Below are 15,429 nucleotides of genomic sequence, written 5' to 3' on the forward strand. Positions count from 1 at the left end.
ACACCGATGATGTGAAAATGACTATTCCCGGGAAAAGTTAAGTTTTTACGTAATTCTTATAAAGGAGGGCATAGCTAATTCAATGACTGCACTTTTAACCAATCAGATGACAGGAATCTATATATGAGGTATATAACAAGTTCTGCAATCCTGTATTTCACTCAGTGGATAGCTGTCTTCAGTAGATAGCAAGTTATGCCATCCTGTATTTCACTCAGTGGATAGCTGTCTTCAGTAAATAGCAAGTTCTGCCATCTTGAATTTCACTCAGTGGATAGCTATCTTCAGTAGATAGCAAGTTCTGCCATCTTGTATTTCACTCAGTGGATAGCTGTCTTCAGTAGATAGCAAGTTCTGCGATCCAGTATTTCACTCAGTGGATAGCTGTCTTCAGTAGATAGCAAGTCTGCCATCCTATATTTCACTCAGTGGATAGCTGTCTTCAGTAGATAACAAGTTCTGTCATCTTGTATTTCACTCAGTGGATAGCTATCTTCAGTAGATAGCAAGTTCTGCCATCTGTATTTCACTCAGTGGATAGCTGTCTTCAGTAGATAGCAAGTTCTGCCATCTGTATTTCACTCAGCGGATAGCTGTCTTCAGTAGATAACAAGTTCTGTCATCCTATATTTCACTCAGTGGATAGCTATCTTCAGTAGATAGCAAGTTCTGCCATCTGTATTTCACTCAGTGGATAGCTGTTTTCAGCAGATAGCAAGTTCTGCCATCTTGTATTTCACTCAGTGGATAGCTGTCTTCAGTAGATAGCAAGTTCTGCCATCCTGTATTTCACTCAGTGAATAGCTGTCTTCAGTAGATAGCAAGTTCTGCCATCTTGTATTTCACTCAGTGGATAGCTGTCTTCAGTAGATAGCATGTTATGCCATCCTGTATTTCACTCAGTGGATAGCTGTCTTCAGTAAATAGCAAGTTCTGCCATCTTGAATTTCACTCAGCAGATAGCTGTCTTCAGTAGATAACAAGTTCTGTCATCCTATATTTCACTCAGTGGATAGCTATCTTCAGTAGATAGCAAGTTCTGCCATCTGTATTTCACTCAGTGGATAGCTGTTTTCAGCAGATAGCAAGTTCTGCCATCTTGTATTTCACTCAGTGGATAGCTGTCTTCAGTAGATAGCAAGTTCTGCCATCCTGTATTTCACTCAGTGGATAGCTATCTTCAGTAGATAGCAAGTTCTGCCATCTGTATTTCACTCAGTGGATAGCTGTTTTCAGCAGATAGCAAGTTCTGCCATCTTGTATTTCACTCAGTGGATAGCTGTCTTCAGTAGATAGCAAGTTCTGCCATCCTGTATTTCACTCAGTGGATAGCTGTCTTCAGTAGATAACAAGTTCTGTCATCCTATATTTCACTCAGTGGATAGCTATCTTCAGTAGATAGCAAGTTCTGCCATCTGTATTTCACTCAGTGGATAGCTGTTTTCAGCAGATAGCAAGTTCTGCCATCTTGAATTTCACTCAGCGGATAGCTGTCTTCAGTAAATAACAAGTTATGCCATCCTACATTTCACTCAGTGGATAGCTGTCTTCAGTAGATAGCAAGTTCTGGCATCCTGTATTTCACTCAGTGTATAGCTGTCTTCAGTAGATAGCAAATTCTGCCATCCTGTATTTCACTCAGTGGATAGCTGTCTTCAGTAGATAGCAAGTTCTGCCATCTTGTATTTCACTCAGCGGATACCTGTCTTCAGTAGATAGCCAGTTCTGCCATCCTGTATTTCACTCAGTGGATAGCTGTCTTCAGTAGATAACAAGTTCTGCCATCCTATATTTCACTCAGTGGATAGCTATCTTCAGTAGATAGCAAGTTCTGCCATCCTGTATTTCACTCAGTGGATAGCTGTCTTCAGTAGATAACTGTATTTCACTCAGTGGATAGCTGTCTTCAGTAGATAGCAAGTTCTGCCATCTTGTATTTCACTCAGCAGATAGCTGTCTTCAGTAGATAGCAAGTTCTGCCATCCTGGATTTCACCCAGTGGATAGCTGTCTTCAGTAGATAGCAAGTTCTGCCATCTTGTATTTCACTCAGTGGATAGCTGTCTTCAGTAGATAACAAGTTCTGCCATCTTGTATTTCACTCAGTGGATAGCTGTCTTCAGTAAATAGCAAGTTCTGCCATCTTGTATTTCACTCAGTGGATAGCTGTCTTCAATAAATAGCAAGTTCTGCCATCTTGTATTTCACTCAGCGGATAGCTGTCTTCAGTAGATAGCATGTTATGCCATCCTGTATTTCACTCAGTGGATAGCTGTCTTCAGTAGATAGCAAGTTCTGCCATCTTGTATTTCACTCAGCGGATACCTGTCTTCAGTAGATAGCAAGTTCTGCCATCCTGTATTTCACTCAGTGGATAGAGCTGTCTTCAGTAGATAGCAAGTTCTGCCATCCTATATTTCACTCAGTGGATAGAGCTGTCTTCAGTAAATAGCAAGTTCTGCCATCTTGTATTTCACTCAGTGTATAGCTGTCTTCAGTAGATAGCAAGTTCTGCCATCCTATATTTCACTCAGTGGATAGCTGTCTTCAGTAGATAGCAAGTTCTGCCATCTTGTATTTCACACAGTGGATAGCTGTCTTCAGTAGATAGTATACAAATATTGACTGACTGCTATGAGGGGCATGGTTAATATTATAGGCCCAAGGTGATCTCAAAACCATGCTATGACCCGAGGCGCAGCTGGGCCATATGGAAGAACAGGGGAATACTTAAATTTTCCCCTGAATATGGACCCAGTATAAAGAAGAAATAAACAAACAAACAAACAAACCATGTCCCGAATAAAGCAGTCAATATTTGTTTTATATACCGGTACGAATTAATATAGATTTTTGTCATCTGATTGGTTAAAAGGCCTATTTTATTGTTCATACAATTTACAAAGAAAGTTTTTCGTTATGAACCGATCGCGTCACCGCAGCTGGCAGGCATCGCGTTGGCGCCACGTGCGTAATGCGAACACATCCGCTCGCGTAATGCGAACACGCCATCGCGTGCGCCGATGATGTGAAAATGACTATTCCCGGGGAAAAGTTAAGTTTTTACGTAATTCTTATAAAGGAGGGCATAGCTAATTCAATGACTGCACTTTTAACCAATCAGATGACAGGAATCTATATATGAGGTATATAACAAGTTCTGCAATCCTGTATTTCACTCAGTGGATAGCTGTCTTCAGTAAATAGCAAGTTCTGCCATCTTGAATTTCACTCAGTGGATAGCTATCTTCAGTAGATAGCAAGTTCTGCCATCTTGTATTTCACTCAGTGGATAGCTGTCTTCAGTAGATAGCAAGTTCTGCGATCCAGTATTTCACTCAGTGGATAGCTGTCTTCAGTAGATAGCAAGTCTGCCATCCTATATTTCACTCAGTGGATAGCTGTCTTCAGTAGATAACAAGTTCTGTCATCTTGTATTTCACTCAGTGGATAGCTATCTTCAGTAGATAGCAAGTTCTGCCATCTGTATTTCACTCAGTGGATAGCTGTCTTCAGTAGATAGCAAGTTCTGCCATCTGTATTTCACTCAGCGGATAGCTGTCTTCAGTAGATAACAAGTTCTGTCATCCTATATTTCACTCAGTGGATAGCTATCTTCAGTAGATAGCAAGTTCTGCCATCTGTATTTCACTCAGTGGATAGCTGTTTTCAGCAGATAGCAAGTTCTGCCATCTTGTATTTCACTCAGTGGATAGCTGTCTTCAGTAGATAGCAAGTTCTGCCATCCTGTATTTCACTCAGTGAATAGCTGTCTTCAGTAGATAGCAAGTTCTGCCATCTTGTATTTCACTCAGTGGATAGCTGTCTTCAGTAGATAGCATGTTATGCCATCCTGTATTTCACTCAGTGGATAGCTGTCTTCAGTAAATAGCAAGTTCTGCCATCTTGAATTTCACTCAGCAGATAGCTGTCTTCAGTAGATAACAAGTTCTGTCATCCTATATTTCACTCAGTGGATAGCTATCTTCAGTAGATAGCAAGTTCTGCCATCTGTATTTCACTCAGTGGATAGCTGTTTTCAGCAGATAGCAAGTTCTGCCATCTTGTATTTCACTCAGTGGATAGCTGTCTTCAGTAGATAGCAAGTTCTGCCATCCTGTATTTCACTCAGTGGATAGCTATCTTCAGTAGATAGCAAGTTCTGCCATCTGTATTTCACTCAGTGGATAGCTGTTTTCAGCAGATAGCAAGTTCTGCCATCTTGTATTTCACTCAGTGGATAGCTGTCTTCAGTAGATAGCAAGTTCTGCCATCCTGTATTTCACTCAGTGGATAGCTGTCTTCAGTAGATAACAAGTTCTGTCATCCTATATTTCACTCAGTGGATAGCTATCTTCAGTAGATAGCAAGTTCTGCCATCTGTATTTCACTCAGTGGATAGCTGTTTTCAGCAGATAGCAAGTTCTGCCATCTTGAATTTCACTCAGCGGATAGCTGTCTTCAGTAAATAGCAAGTTATGCCATCCTACATTTCACTCAGTGGATAGCTGTCTTCAGTAGATAGCAAGTTCTGGCATCCTGTATTTCACTCAGTGTATAGCTGTCTTCAGTAGATAGCAAATTCTGCCATCCTGTATTTCACTCAGTGGATAGCTGTCTTCAGTAGATAGCAAGTTCTGCCATCTTGTATTTCACTCAGCGGATACCTGTCTTCAGTAGATAGCCAGTTCTGCCATCCTGTATTTCACTCAGTGGATAGCTGTCTTCAGTAGATAACAAGTTCTGCCATCCTATATTTCACTCAGTGGATAGCTATCTTCAGTAGATAGCAAGTTCTGCCATCCTGTATTTCACTCAGTGGATAGCTGTCTTCAGTAGATAACTGTATTTCACTCAGTGGATAGCTGTCTTCAGTAGATAGCAAGTTCTGCCATCTTGTATTTCACTCAGCAGATAGCTGTCTTCAGTAGATAGCAAGTTCTGCCATCCTGGATTTCACCCAGTGGATAGCTGTCTTCAGTAGATAGCAAGTTCTGCCATCTTGTATTTCACTCAGTGGATAGCTGTCTTCAGTAGATAACAAGTTCTGCCATCTTGTATTTCACTCAGTGGATAGCTGTCTTCAGTAAATAGCAAGTTCTGCCATCTTGTATTTCACTCAGTGGATAGCTGTCTTCAATAAATAGCAAGTTCTGCCATCTTGTATTTCACTCAGCGGATAGCTGTCTTCAGTAGATAGCATGTTATGCCATCCTGTATTTCACTCAGTGGATAGCTGTCTTCAGTAGATAGCAAGTTCTGCCATCTTGTATTTCACTCAGCGGATACCTGTCTTCAGTAAATAGCAAGTTCTGCCATCCTGTATTTCACTCGTGTCGTGTATAGCTGTCTTCAGTAGATTCTGACCCTGCTTATGCGACAAATTTCCTTTCGCCTCATTTTAAAAAGCCACCCCTAGTTTTCGCAAGGTTCTTCAGCAATTTTCGTATTGTTTACATACAGCGTAAACTTGGAAGTGGGGTTCTTATTGGCTAACTGAATCAAGTCATCATCCCATTGGCACCTCATTCGCCGATCAAGCTGCGTAGCATCGCGTGACCATGACCTAGATCTTTTTTCATGATAATCTGGAAGGGCAGTCAGGCATTTATATACTGAAGAACTTTGCCGAATACTACACTTGGATCCACACAGCTACCCCGGTACGCAGTACTTGGTTCAGTTACAAATGTAGTTGTACAGTGTTATTGTAACAAGGCCCAACACCTGAGTTGTTGCGATTAGGCTCACTTGGCGCCCTCTTCACTATCCAAAAGGGGACAATTTTACACACCAAACACAGCCCCCTAAATCAGGGTCTTAGCTAGAAATTGAGGGTTGCCCGTCATTTGAATAAAATTGCCTGTCCTAATTTGACCTTTAAAACATTTACCAGACATCTATAGCCCATTGGGGGTTCAAAGAGTTCAAATATGTGCTGACATGGCCTTGTTCTACAAATTGGGTCAACTAAAAAGGTCAATTAGCATCTCAAAACATACAATTTATAATAGGCCTATAGCATCTGTCAAAGGCGTTAATTTTGCCCATCCCAGGAGCAAACTGAGCAGACGGGTGGCTAGCTAAGACCCTGCCCTAAATATAGTCCACACTTTGGAAAAACTCAACATTTAGTGATACCCGGTAGGCGGTAGTTAAAAGTGCAATATATCGGGAATGCTTTGGTTACCATTGACCTTGTTGTACAAATTTGTAGAAATTATAATCTTTGTGACAGAAAATTTCTGGTACTGACGTACCGGTACTGTACAAATATAAAGACGGCCGCATTAATGAATCAGTCCCGTTAATCACGTATAACCTGAGACTGATTTAAAAAGACTACGGTACTTTGCACAATCTGACTTCACTCAGGGCAAAAGTGAGGTGTGATTAATAATTGATGATGCCTGTGCCTGCCAGCTGCAGAGTACAGCATTTTCTTTAACGTTAGACGGAAACCAACAAGTCTTCGGTCTCAGATTATAAATGCATAAATGCAAGTACATTAACGATACTACATGTAGGGTAGGAGACTTGGGCTATGTATATATACATTGAATTTACAAGTGTCGTACTTCATCATTGGTCTATAATATATTGCACTAAACCTTTGACGAGAGCTGAGACGAAGGTATATTCGTCTCAGGACGAGAGTGTTAAAACATACTTGTCTCTTAATTGGCTGCTGAGGCGATCTCGCCGATCTGCTGTTGCTGAGTGGAAATTTGTTAATAATGAACTTTGCGCCGTACACGTTGTTAGCACCGACTTTGGTCCATCGGTCCTTTGGACACGGTAGCACGTGCTCATCAAATTCAAAGGTTTTGCAAAATATTCATAGTATATAGACAGTAATTTAAAGGGGCATTTCGTGATCCACAGCCTCATCCCCCACTTTTTTCAAAAAAAGTTGAGATTTTTATACCACTGGAAACCTCTGGCTACATAATGTTTGTACCAAAAATTTCTTGCAGATTAATTTGTTTAGCAAAAATATCATCAAATTTGAATTTCGTTCTGGTGCACCAGAACGAAATTACACACAGTGGCCTATGGAGCAGAGTAAAACACATAATCATGCATAACTCGCAAACGTAAAATCGGAATCAACTGAAATTTTGGAAATAAGCTTTTTTCGTGAATATCTACTGAAAAATGTCATAAAAAGAGGATGCTAGGATCACGAAATCCTCCTTTAAGATGTATAAATTGATACAAAGAAATACTCACCATGCTTTCTGCAGCGTGTGTGTGTTATAGACAAACAAATTCACACACATACCACCACCAATTAATTATAAGCGTACTTCTCAGCAGAATATTAATAGAGTTCATTTACTGAGTGAATGGGAAACCTTGCGTCCACTTGCATCAGGAGAGGTAGTCAGTGTAGTGGCACTGGCAGCACTGCTGCACACACGAAACTCCATTCAGTCGAAGCAGCACAATCAATTAATTGACCGGTGTAAACAATAGCTATCCAGCTGATCGTTGTGTTCATCTGGTAATGCTTTGTTGCATACGGAACAATGAATAGCACTGTGCTCTGCACCACTGGTTTCAATGAACGGAGAAGAAATCATAATAGAGAATTTTACGTTCACACAGCACACACATACACACTTCTCTCAGCAGTTCCAGGTAAGCAGTGATTCTATATTTCCAGAAATGGTGTTGCTACTGAATAATTAATTAGATGATGTCACAGCTGCATAGTACCAAGAAATCAAAGACTCCCACTCTGCAGGCTCACAGAAAAACCCTGGGAGAAAATCAAGCTAGCTATCCAGAAGCTACCTCATAAAGAAAAAAGCAACAAAATAAAGGAAGAAAGAAATAGAATATAAAATAAAATTGCTTTTGCCTTGTCCCCAGCAGCCTTCATTTTGGTGATATGGCGAGCCGGGATGGCGAGTTCATCATCGCAGTTTGTATCTATCTATCCATCGTTCGTTCCGGATTTCAATCATTCATTGGATTTTTAACGTGCCTCCTGCAGTGGTGGCTCCAGAAATATTTTTCCAGGCGGGGGGCATTGAAGGGCAAAATGAATTTCGGGGGGCAAAGAGTCAACAAATTTTACACAAAATTACCGCAAAAAGGTGAAATTGTCGTAATTTTGGGTTTTACTGGGGAAACAGGGTGGGGGCAAGAGTTCTAACTGGGGAGGGGGGGGGGGGTATTTCCCCCTCATGCCCCCCGTGGTGCCCCACTGGCCTCCTGGCATGTTTGTGCAGTGAGATTAAAAATCCATGCAATGCGAATGAAAAATATAAAATATGCCCTATATGCCATTCACGTTTCAACCCAACAAAATAATGATCAGGACCAGACTCTGACCGAACAAAGTTCCTCCGCGAATTCCTTCCTTCAACCATTCCTTCCTTCCTTACTTCCTTCCTTCATTCATTCATCACTCATTCGTTCATCAAAGTTAATCAATTAATCAATTTGTTCATTCATTTGACGGACTGGATTCCCGTGCAGCTCTTTTTGGCTCTTTTATGGAATTTTAACTTTACTCCCAATTTATCCCGGCAATTTATAGGTTGAAATAAGATTAGGCATCTGGAAAAACAAAATTTAGTTTCAAATTAAATATTTTTTATATAAATGGTTTCCCCCTGAAGCAAGGCTCATGAGAATGTGACAAAGTTGATGACATCACCTCATAAATTATTTATAAAGGTCATTATAGTTGGCATATAGGGCAATCCAGCACCCTGCATCAGACTGGCACCACAATCTGAACCATTGTAGCGCCCTCAAATTTTTCAATCAGGAGGATGAGAATGAGGGCGTATGACCACTGTAAATAATCTGCAGAAACGGCCTGTAATCTTCTATGTAATTTTGGGGTATGAATTTGGTTGCACCTTATCCCAGCCTTCAGGCTGATTGAAGCCGAGGTGGTGGGGGTGGGGAGCACTCAACACAAATGCAGACCATACAGGTATGCTACCCCGGAAGACCTGTTTTTGGACCACGCAACTCCAAAAGACCCTTGAATTTTACCAAGAGCTGGAAGACCCTTGATTTTGATAATCGGCTAAAAAGACCCCCAATGCCTTGATTCTTCACATTTCTTGGTTTTTTCAGGTGATTTTCTGCCAGAAAGCCAATAAACGCCCTTGATTTGGACTGTTCACAGCTTCAAAAGACCCCCTTTTACGTTTGCAGCTCCCAAAGACCCACCCCCTCAAAATTCAGGGGGGAGGGGCACATCATGCTGCGGGGACTGATGGTCCAGAGGTCATTGATTTTTGGCTGAAGGGAGGCACAGTGGAAGGGAGGTATATAAAACAATTAGAGAAAGTGCCCAATTTGCATAATGAACCATTGTGACCAAATGCAATGTGTGACACTATAAATTGGTCCAGATGCGTAAAACAAATTATAAGGCTATGCATACCTTTGTTTAAATTTTACATTTCGTAAAAATAATTTTTTCCATTTATTTCGGAAAGTATTAGTTGTGGATCCTATACAAGAGAGTGGCAGTATCAGAAGAATGCACTTGTTGGTTGCGCTATATATGTCTCTTTTTTACATATTAGGCCAAAGAAGAAAAAAGGTTTGTCTCAGTTTTTTTTTCTTCAGATTTTTGCCGAATTTTTCCTGAAAAAAACCCTTTCTTTTTTTTAAATAAAAAAAATTTCTGCATTTCTTTTTTTTTTTCAAATCTCACGATTTTACAAATGGGCGGGCAAGCTTTGAGAAGAACCTTTTTTTTCTTTGGCCTAAAGTAATACTAGTAAGCTAAGAATAAATACCAGACTCATCACAAGTGGGAGGTTACTACAAATCATCCCCAAGTCACATGGTTTAGGAATGTTCTTTGTATTCCTATGGTGACTTGGGATGATTTGAAGTGGTCTCCACTAACAGAGAGATACCCCCCACCCAGAACCCAACCAAGACTGAAAAACATACCCAAAAACCCAGTCACAACTCACAAGTGAAGACGAAATAAACAAATCTAAACAGAGAATTATATGTTCAAAGTTTTCATACATATTTATTCCAATTCTTCCATCTTTACACAATCATAACATATCATTTTAGCATCTCCACAATATCTTAAATATTTTATACTTTTTCAATATTTTTCTTACAATACAAGTTATTATTACATTATGTACAACATTCACACTTTAATGTATAATATTTGGTCCCAATTTATTTGACTGGACTTGTCATATGATATGAAAAATAATATTATATATTCAATAATTTGCATGTTCACAATATATTATTTCATCTTGCAGGTTTGCAATTTCAAAAATCAAAATGAAAATACAGACTTATCAGAATTATTGGTACCCATCAGTTTTGATAGGTATTGAACCAAGACCTGCTTCTTCCATATCGTCAGCCTGCTGTGATAATTGCCTAAGTCGTTTTTTGCAGTTTTGAGAACAAAGTACCAAATATAGTTCAAGCATACAGTTAAGCATTTTATTCACCAATCTTTGCACAAGAACAAATGATAATGAGACAAATTAAAGGGAATATCAGCAGGAATATCAGCAGTAATATGTGTAGATCAGGCGGGCGCCGGATCATTAAAAAAAAAAGGTTTTGGTAGGGACGTGCTGCTGAGAATTTGAAAGTGGACCCATAAATATACCAATTTTTCAAGGAATTTGGACCCATTGATATACCAAAAGTCAAAATTTTCGGCCGAATTTAACCCAAATTGTCTTAGTTTTTACAAATTTTCCCAAAATTTTGGGAAATTTTTATTAGCTAGATTAGGGAAAATTGGGCTATTTTCAAAAAAATTGAGAAAATTTTGAAAAAGGACCCATTCATATGTGTACATCCATATCAAAAGGATGCACTTGTCGGCTGCTACATGTGTCTCATTTCACATAATAACTGGGAATAACTACCAGACTCATTTCAAGTGGGGTCACTTTATATCATCCCCAAGTCACATGACTTATTATTAATAATACAGAAACATTCCATAACCATGTCACTTGGGGATGACTTGAAGTGACTTCCACTTGAGATGAGTCTGGTATTTACTCCTAGCTATTATGTGAAATGAGGCACATGTAGCAGCCGACAAGTGCATCGTTTTGATATGGATGTACACATATACCAAAATAGGCTTTGAAAAAGGGGTCATTGATATACCAAAAGGCTGAAAATGCTACCCATATTTGCGGCACGTCCCCGTATGGTCATTTGTACTGAGAACCCCCCGGGAGATCAGCATACCTACAGGTTTGAGTAGTGTGCCAGAGCTGATGCTCACAAAATGGGCTGCTCTGGCAAACAAACATATTGTTGCAAATTTCACTTGATTCTTTGTGTACCAAATCATGAAATCAAAATAAGAACATTGTAAAAATATCAGTTAACAACCTCACAAAATCTGTGAATGTGCCTTTAACTTTCTTGACTGCAGATGACAAGTTTCATTTTTTTTTAATTCAAAAATTTCAGAATTGTAAATTTTGATGACAATATATAGAATCAACATGAAAAATGCATTAAAATGAGTATAAACAAGTTCAGTGGTTCTTGAGTTAATCTTGATATTTTGAGAAAATATGTCAAAATTTGGGACTTTTATGTCATGTCAAAGCCTATGGCCGATCATTAATCTACCAATTCGATGGATGTTATGTTGCATCTTGATCATAATAACTGCAAACTGATGGGTACCAATCATTTTGATGCACCCTGTAATTAAAATTATCTATAAATCGAAAATGTGATGACAATTTGATATCAACTGAATTCAAGTGCTAGCCACACATAGCTTAATATTTTTACATTACTGTTTTTCTTCTTTATATTTTGTACTTTTTCATTTTCTATATACATTTCATATTCTTATATTCTGTGTAGAATAGATAATGCTTTTGTAAAACTTTTAAACAAAACAAAATGCAAAGAAAAAGAAATGTTTAACAAACTAAAATGCAAAGAAACAGAAAAACAAAATGTGCAGAAAAATGAGATAAAGTAAAGTGATCATAGTGGGTATAAAGTTGAACTCTCTTCATGCTGGTTTCAACTGCAGACAAGTTTCAATTTTTCTTTATATCGTAAATTTTATGACCATGTTTTACGACTTTTTATGTTGAAGCCTATGGCCAGCATGCAGAACATTAAACATATCACCAAATCAGTCCGATTTGGACAATAGGTGTGTTTAGACGGTAGCCTACTTTTGAATGTAACTTATAAGCGAGCCAGCAATTAAATTATGCTACAAGCGAGTGTGTGTCCACACGGGACTTACTTGCAAGCCAACTCACTTGTAAGAGTGACCTTCACTGGTAAATTATGCCATGATTATGCACAATCAGAATAAGATTGGGTCATCAAGGTCATGCTTACAAGCGAGTTAACATGCAAGTCTTGTTCACACTGGCCTTACATTCGAATGTTGCTCGCTACATGTAAGATATCTTACATGTAAAATCGTCACTTGTAACTTGCATGTAGCTACATGCGAGTGTGTTTAGACAGGCACTACATACAAGTTTACATTTGAATGTAGTTACAAGCGACTGTACAAGCGATCATCTGAACAAGCCTAATGTTGTTAAGTACAACCTGTTGTACTTAACAGAAGAAGGATGAACAGATTATAAAATCCTTACATATTTCAAATTTGATAGATTGAGATATAAACTTATATTCATCATTCCCTTCATGTGATAAAAATATACTTTTGGCATTTGGATATTAGGTATGGTTGGTATTATCAAAAGTACAAAAGATAATAACTTTGTAAATCAAGGTTATCACACACATGGGAATGTATACCAAAAATAATGGAAATAATATTTCTGAATAAATGTTCAAACATGTTGGTATTTAAACCCGTGGGCACTACCAGCTGAATCAGCCTATGAGGCCTATTTTGATTGGTTGTAAAGAGGGCTATATCATGTATTGAGCCAATCAGAGATAGTGGTAAGAATAGTCATGCTGAGCTTAAAATTGGTAAGAGATCTAAATGATTTTGATTGGTTACTTAGTTGATTATATAATGTAATTAACCAATCAGAGGTACTGTAAGAAAGGCAGTAGTGCCCATGACATTAAACTGTATGTGACATGATCAAGGGGAATGAGTCGGATGTTGCTAATATCGTTTTTGAGACATTCGCAAAACCAGTGTTCAAATTCTTTTGTTTTATATTGTTTTTAGCCATTGATAAATTGCTCATATTCAGTAACCATATGTCCGATTTTGATGGGGTATGCAATGCATCAAGATGTAGCATTCGTAAACTGCCAGAAAATGATGTAAAAAAAACTACTTTTAATTGAAAATTGCAGATATGCGACTCATTCCTCTTGATCATGTCACATATTTAGTTTAAACATTCATTCAACACAGTCATTATACTCATCAGTCCTGATGAAGTCAGAGCCACATCTGATGAAAGCTTGACCATTTTCACACTGGCTACACCAGTACTTTAGTTTTCACACATTGACCGGCTGCACCGATAATGTGATATCCCACAGCGCGCCCGAATAAAAATCAGTTATTACACTCTTTATTCACTCAAAGGCCACCTCTGGTTAATCGTAAGGTCACAATAATCCCTGGAGTTCTCCTGATGAGGATGTGTGTCATTTCATCAAAATATTGAGGTAAGATCTCAATTTTATTTTGAGTTGAAAGAATGTTCAAACTAAATCTATGGGTATACATATCAAAAGTTTGTTCCGTTTATATAAGGCGGAATTAAAATTAAGTTGGGCGCAATGCTTACGCTAGTTGTGCATTGCGTAATGCGTGACTGGCGCACGCTTATGTGAATTTACGCGAGCGTGAGTTGGGACTTTATTGACTCGCGCAGTAACAAAAGCCGAATAATTTCCGCCTTATATAAGCTGAACAAACTTTATAATAGTGTTGAATTGAATACAGTCATCCTATCATAACCTTTACATACTCGACATCAAAGCAATGAATTACACAGGAGAGCTTGGATCCTCCATGTTTGCATCCATTGTGTATCTATGGATTGTTTCACCACATGCCCATCAAAGTTTTAAAAATAAAGGTAAAATTCTTGGATTTCTGGATTGCCCTAAGCTGTGATCCAACCTCAGAGTGATGGTCTTTATAATGCGCTGTCCATCCAAGCATACACTAACTATACCTTGCGTCACTATGAGTTTGATAGCGACGTCAAAATGCGTCACTGTTACATCAGAAAACACTCTGATTGTGGCGCCTTTACAAAGTGTATTGTTCCATGATTCCGAGAATGTCACACACATTTCAAGGTTAGGCAGCCTAAAATATGCAGTGACATCACTACCAAACTGGAAGCAACGTGAGGTATAGATTGTATGTTATGGGCTTTTTAAAAGCTAATTTTCAAATACTTTGTTGTTGCTTTGTCTTTTGCTCTAAATTTTTGTATTTCTCTTAATTTCACAATTGACCTTTTCGGTAAATCCCATAATTCCTTGCGGTTAAACCGGATAAGTCGTCATTTGACGTCAAATGACGACATCTCTGGTCTAACGCAAGGAATTATGGGATTTACTGAAAAGGTCAATTACCACCATTGGCCTGGCTGGATCGGATCACCTTACACATTATTTTGAAGCCTGAGTACAATTATGCGACAATTTCCTGCCATACAGTAGCTACAATAATGTTCAGCTTTCCATCTCACCAAGATCCAACATGCTCATCTGTCAGGTCAAAGTTCTTTAACTCCAATAGGTTTATACATTCGTAATAACGACCTTTGAATGCACTGGGTACAAAAACTCACACTTCACAACTTGAGGTCAAATTTTGATATATGATTGTTCAATGGAGGCTATGAACTGCACCATTGAAAATGAGGCTACTCTTGTTGACAATCACACACTGCTGACTACATTAGCTGCGCTGGCTAGATCCGATATATGACAGTCTACCGTCACTACCCCAGCACCGGCACGACACTGCCCCATGTCTCGCACTGTATGCCATCTGAAAAGAAGGTACAAGATCAAGATAAAATGTTAACAAAATTAAGGTTTACCAGGACGGGAATGGTAACAGGTTGAGTCTTTAATGGGGATTCATAACCTCATTAATAAACGCGATGTTTGCGATGCGTGCAATCCTATCATATTTAGTTATTTGTGAAAACATGAACGCAAATCGAGGTCATTAATATCTCACAATTGACCGCAAAATGCGTAAATGTTCGAAAGTAAATATTAGTAACTTCCGCGAGCGCCGTATTGTGCGTTGAACAATCTGCGCGCTCGCTGGCTGCTGTATTTGGATCGCGGCTACCATATTTGCACAGATTGTGATACGCACTTTTGTTACTGGTCATCCTGTTTTAGCCTAATCGATTTTGGAAAGGAAAGATGTAAAAATCATCTATTTTTTCAAACTTTTGAGCAAAATTTTGTGTCATTTTGTAAAGTG

At 38.8% G+C, this 15,429-nt stretch overlaps 2 protein-coding genes and 1 long non-coding RNA gene across 3 annotated transcripts in view; 1 reads left to right on the forward strand and 2 right to left on the reverse strand.

Annotated features, from left to right (window-relative positions):
- LOC140160640 (uncharacterized) overlaps positions 1–7,331 on the reverse strand; it is a 62,927-nt gene extending 55,596 nt beyond the window's left edge. The window contains 1 exon segment of the mRNA XM_072183898.1: positions 7,233–7,331. The gene's annotated coding sequence lies outside the window, so the exon portion shown is untranslated.
- A 3,087-nt stretch (positions 7,332–10,418) lies between these two features.
- On the forward strand, positions 10,419–11,336 carry LOC140160641 (uncharacterized). Its single transcript, XR_011859999.1, has 2 exons — positions 10,419–10,552; positions 11,227–11,336. It is a non-coding gene; the product is annotated as an uncharacterized lncRNA (long non-coding RNA).
- Positions 11,337–11,450: 114 nt separating this feature from the next.
- The window catches only part of LOC140160639 (uncharacterized), an 83,406-nt gene continuing 79,427 nt past the window's right edge, over positions 11,451–15,429 (reverse strand). The window contains 1 exon segment of the mRNA XM_072183897.1: positions 11,451–14,979. Coding sequence (XP_072039998.1) covers positions 14,868–14,979 — 112 coding nt within the window. The 3' untranslated portion in view covers positions 11,451–14,867.

The sequence above is a fragment of the Amphiura filiformis genome, chromosome 9 (genome assembly GCF_039555335.1).
Source record: "Amphiura filiformis chromosome 9, Afil_fr2py, whole genome shotgun sequence".
NCBI classification, from domain to species: domain Eukaryota; kingdom Metazoa; phylum Echinodermata; class Ophiuroidea; order Amphilepidida; family Amphiuridae; genus Amphiura; species Amphiura filiformis.